Source organism: the organism of the source record quoted next, unplaced genomic scaffold (assembly GCF_019419815.1).
Source record: "Pyrus x bretschneideri cultivar Hongxiangsu unplaced genomic scaffold, Pyrus_bretschneideri_v1 Contig17, whole genome shotgun sequence".
Lineage (NCBI taxonomy): Eukaryota > Viridiplantae > Streptophyta > Magnoliopsida > Rosales > Rosaceae > Pyrus > Pyrus x bretschneideri.
The window spans coordinates 1,112,677-1,118,003 of record NW_025999468.1 but is presented as its reverse complement, the minus strand read 5'-3'; the positions used below and the strand labels follow the sequence as shown (position 1 = coordinate 1,118,003).

General features: G+C 35.1%; 1 protein-coding gene across 1 annotated transcript; it reads left to right on the top strand.

Moving 5' to 3' along the window:
- Positions 1-2,287: 2,287 nt before the first annotated feature.
- On the top strand, positions 2,288-4,779 carry LOC125475913 (probable glycerol-3-phosphate acyltransferase 3). The gene is made up of 2 exons (XM_048581331.1): positions 2,288-3,069; positions 3,528-4,779. Exons 1-2 carry the CDS (start codon positions 2,344-2,346, stop codon positions 4,413-4,415), a joined length of 1,614 nt encoding a protein of 537 aa, XP_048437288.1. The 5' UTR covers positions 2,288-2,343; the 3' UTR covers positions 4,416-4,779.
- The last annotated feature ends 548 nt before the right edge of the window (positions 4,780-5,327 follow it).

The window sequence follows — 5,327 nt, the reverse complement described above, 5'->3', positions numbered from 1 at the left end:
ACATAACTTGTCCCTTGAATTATAGTAAGTGAAACGTAATAGTATATCAATTTATGAAAAAAATGACTTGCATGCATAGTTATATTGGAACTTAGTGTCTAGTCAAAGGTGGTGCGGCAAGTGATGTTCAAGTTTTAGTGTCTTTTTTATTTATTTATTTAAGGATTGAAGTTACGTGACAGTTAAGTTATTGCAATTGGGTAAACAATCAATTGAGCTGGCTAACATCTAAAGAGGCCATCCCTTTCTTGCTTTTTTTTTGTTTTGTTTTTAGAGATAATATTAAGGGGATTAAAATTTTAAATCAAATTTGTAAATCAAATGATATGTCACCAATGGAAAATAAGCATGTTAATCAATACTTAAGTAATAATCTACATCATTTGGTTTAAAAATTTTGATTTAAAAATTTAGTATTCCCAACACTATCTTTTTTTGGGTGAGATATTAATACATTGTTTATTAGATGTGGTTCTGTTTCTCAATCAAATAGTCAGATTAAATTTAAGATATTTTTACTTGAATTGTATATTTTTTGTCCTTCTCATTCACGTCATGCCGTACAAAAATATGACATCTTTGTGTTCTTGATCAGGTGATAAAGTGAACATAACTCGATTAGGGAAATACTCATTCATCACTTTGTCTCTCTCCGGTGCATGCTCTACTCTCTCTCTAGCAATAACTTATTTCTTTACGACATGCACAGCATGCATGCGTGGAGATTTCTAGTCCTTTTCAATTTCTTACTTCTGTTTGTCATGTGTTCATTGGTGCTTTATAGCAAAGACTATATCTTTATACATGAGCTTGTTTGGGGTGGTTCAGTACTTGCTCAGAGATGTTCTCTTAGTTGGTTTGGCCAATGCCCATGCAGGTAGGTTTCTTTTGGATGGTTCAATAAAACTATTTATTCTAGTAGATATGCTTTTAGATATATATGAGAAGAAGACCGGAGATTATGTTGGCTACGGACCTAGCTAGTAGTGAATCTGAACCACTCTCACCTACTTCGTATGTGTGCATTCAACTCTCTCTCTCTCTCTCTCTCTCTCTCTCTCTCTCTCTCTCTCTCTCTCTCTCTCTCTCTCTCTCTCTTCCTACTCTCTCTTCGCATGTTTGTCAGGTGTGATGGACCCAAAAAAATATTAGAGAGATCACATTTGTGTATCGGTGAGGGCACCGTTATACAAGTCCTGCATTCATTAGAAAGGTTTTTCTTTTCATGATGTATTGAAGGAGAGCAAATCGAACACAAGAACTCGAATGCATGGTACAAATATGGCATCTACTATTGAAATTAACTGGTCCACTGCAGAAGGGTAGTAAGTTAACTTCAAATGTAGTCTCCACAACTATGGATACTTATTACCATTTAATGGAAGGTGGAAAACTTTTATTATCGTTTGCCCTACGGTGCACGCTAAGGTGCTGCAAAATTAACGTCTTAAAATGTAACCAATTGTGTTTTAGCAACTGGGCCTATTGTATCAGCACTTAACACCAAATAGCACATGATTTGCTTTAGCATTACTTAGTATCCGCTTTATTAAAGTAATCATATGTTCAAATCTCATGAACAACTTGTTAATCTAAAAATTATGGAGAGAGATTTTGGGTGCATTTAGTGAGTACATTATTCTAGTTAACTTGACTATACTCAAATATGCATATTGGATGAGTTAATTATTTTCATTTATCATACTAATTCTGGTGAATAAAATTGTTCTCTAAACCTATGTGAAATTGTGAATATCTCGTGCAAGCTAGGATATCATATTTACATAGGAAAGGATTTCGTACGACTTAATATATATTTAATAAAATGAAATCATTAAATGATGTGGTATGTTGCTAATAAAATTGGCGAATATGTACATATTACTTATTACATTATGTGTTAATCGAGTCCAAAAATGTTGTAATCTTATTTGACCAGTTGAAACTAATTCTTGGTGATCTCATACCGTTAATCAAACTTAGTTTGTTTTTCCAAAATATAAATATAAATGTACTTCACTACTGAGTTTGAATTTGTATTTATGCAACATATTATTTTCCAAAATACAAATACAAATTCTTCACTATTTGAATATTTATGAAATTATATAACATTCAATATTTTTACCTTTTAAGCATTTAAATCCATGTTAACTTTATATACCCTTTTGGAAATGAGTATGTATATGTTTTCGCTCAAATGGTAGAGAGCGCACGATGATGGCTTTTCACCAATTGAAAACTCATACCTAAACCGTGTAAGAATCATAAATGAATGCCGCGTAGTATATATAATATGCTGCATCTATTGCAATAAAAAGTAGTAAGCAAAGGCAACCAAAGATGTCTGGAAACCTATGCTCCCTAGAAGAACTTTCCTCCTCCTTCCAATTCCACAGAAAAACAAGCAACATATCATCCCCTCCAGAACACAAATGCAGCCAACCCCATGCAACCCACTTCACGTTTCAGAAGTTCAAATCCCTTGCTCACAAGTCAAAAGTGCTTTCAGACAAAACGGTGTTTTTCCACTTTGAGGAAGCACTTTTGAAGTCATCAGCTTCACTGTTTCCTTACTTCATGCTTGTGGCCTTTGAGGCTGGAGGGCTTTTCAGAGCTATTGTCTTGTTTCTCTTGAGCCCTCTAGTTTTTTTGGTTGGTGGAGAGTTAGGGCTAAATATTATGGTTTTTTTGTGCTTTTTTGGGATTAGGAAGGATAGGATGAGGGTTGGGACTGCTGTCCTGCCCAAGTTTTTTTTGGAGGATGTTGGGAATGAAGGGCTTGATGTGGTAATGAGATGTGGGAAAAAAGTGGGAGTGAGTGAGTTTCCTAGGGTGATGGTTGAAGGGGTTTTGAAAGATTATGTTGGGGTTGATGTTGTTGTTGCCAGAGAGCTCAAAGTTGTTGGTGGATACTTTGTGGGGTTGATGGAGGAAAAAAAGACTAACTGTTTGGATCCAAATGTGGTGGTTCTTGAAGAGGAGGTCAAGGAAGATTCTGAAGCCATTGGCATAATTGGTTGTCAAGATAGTTTTTTGCAGCATGGGCAACTCTTTTCTCATTGCAAGGTTGGTCAATGGTCATTTTGACTCATCTCTCTCTCTATTTGAAACGCTTTTTTGTTTTCTATATCTTCCCCTATTAACAAAACTAAGTGTAGTTTCCAAATTACTTGTAATTCAAGTTATTAAGAGCATATATTTGTACATCTGATCTCGCTCTTAATTCGAAACTTTTGGGGTTTTGTACTTTTTTTTTGCCCTTTTAACAATACTCATGTAATTTGTAAAATGCTTACAGTTGATGTAGTTAAAGAGTTTATTTTTGCATGTCTCTATCTATTTATTGAAAATCTTTTTGGGTTTTGTACTTTTCCCCTTCGAAGATAGTCATGTAGTTAGCAATACACTTAATTCAGGTAGTTACGAGCATTTATTTTTGCATTTGAAGAACGTGTTCAAATTCTCTTCCCCAATATCGCAAGCATCAGAACAACACCCATATGACTTTTATTTTGATTTTTCAGGAGGAGATTTACATGGTGACTGAAGCTGAGAAGCAAAACTGGAAAACCCTAGCAAGAGAAAAATACCCAAAACCCTTGATTTTTCATGATGGAAGATTGGCCTTCTTCCCAACCCCACTAGCCACCTTAGCCATGTTCATGTACTTCCCTCTAGGAATTTTTATCTGCATCATAAGATTCCTCACAGGCATGTTTCTCCCTCACAGCATTGCCTGTCCAATCTTAGCCTTCACAGGCGCAATCAACACAATTTCAAAACCCAAATCCCTGATTTCCCCAACAACTGGTTCCCAAAAACAAAGGGGAAGACTTTATGTCTGCAACCATAGAACCCTCCTAGATCCACTCTATGTTCAACTAGCCATTGACAAACCCCTCTCTGCTGTCACATACAGTTTGAGCAAAGTCAATGAGAAAATTGCCCCCATGAAAACCATCAGATTAACTAGGGATAGAGAGAGAGATGGGAAAACAATGAAGAAACTGCTGCAACAAGGAGACCTTGTGGTTTGCCCAGAAGGAACAACATGCAGAGAGCCTTATTTGTTGAGGTTCAGCCCTTTGTTTGCTGAGCTCACTGATGACATTGTTCCTGTGGCCATTGATGTGAAAGTAAACATGTTTTATGGTACATGTGCAAGTGGGTTCAAAAGTTTGGATCCAGTTTTTCACTTAATGAATCCACAACCTGTTTACACCCTCCAGCTGCTTCATAAATTGCCTGAACCAGAAACATGCAAGATTGGTGGGAAATCCAGGTTTGAAGTTGCCAATCATGTACAGAATGAGATAGGTAAGGCTGTAGGGTTTGAGTGCACCAGTCTCACAAGGAAAGATAAGTACATGGTGTTGGCTGGCAATGATGGGAGCTTGAAGAGCTCAAGGTGAATCTTTGGAGAGTAACTTACATGTTACGTGATGTTTTGATGTTGTGGTGGCGGTGTACCAATGACATGTAAGTCATTATCAAGATGTGATCACCAGATCTAAGGCATTAATATGGTGAGAAAATATCATAATGTAATGCAAGTAAGCATCAATTAGGTATATATCAATTTGGAATTTGTTTCAAGTGATCCAGACCCACCAATAATCCAACTGATCCAGACCCATCAGTGGTCCAAGTGATCCAGAGACCCATTACTGTGACCAATGATTTTGAAACCAGTGTGATTAGTTAACATTATCCTCTCTCCTAAATAATCATGTAATTGGGTTGTATTATATATGATAAGTTGTTAAGTCCCCTTTTTTTTCTTTTTTTCTTTTTTTTTTGTTGGCACAAACAACATTAAACTAGCAATAACGTGGTTCAAATTTATTTTTATTATAAATTAGGAATAAATCAATTTTCTTTTAGTAGTCGATCCTATTATACACACTAGCATTTTATTCTTTACTTGTAATTTTATTTTTAATTTTGCTTAATATATTTTTTTATTTTAAAGAAAAAAACTTCCCAAAGTAGTTTTGTTTAAAATTCAAATGTTGTCATTTTAGCATTCTATCCCATAAACTAAATTGTTTTACCTTAAAAAATCTAATTAAGGAAGGGCATTCTTTGGTATTTTGAATTACTCACCCTTTTTTACATTCTGGCTTTATATATACAGATAACTAAATGGTATGAAAATCCCATCAAATTGTTTGCCATGCCCTTTTTTTCAAATACTGCAATGATATTCAGATGCAAGAGAATCTCCAATCCATGGGTGGTAAATGTTTACAAATAAAACTATGCCTAAATTCACATCTTGCATAGCTGGCCTCATTTTGACAAAAATTAAAAATTAAAAAAAA

What these genes read in the sequence shown, in the direction of transcription:
- LOC125475913 (XM_048581331.1), top strand. Translation starts at nt 2,344, where the DNA reads ATGTCTGGAAACCTATGCTCCCTAGAAGAACTTTCCTCCTCCTTCCAA. An exon ending in AACTCTTTTCTCATTGCAAG is followed by an intron (nt 3,070 to 3,527) that starts GTTGGTCAATGG and finishes TTGATTTTTCAG; the next exon opens with GAGGAGATTTACATGGTGAC.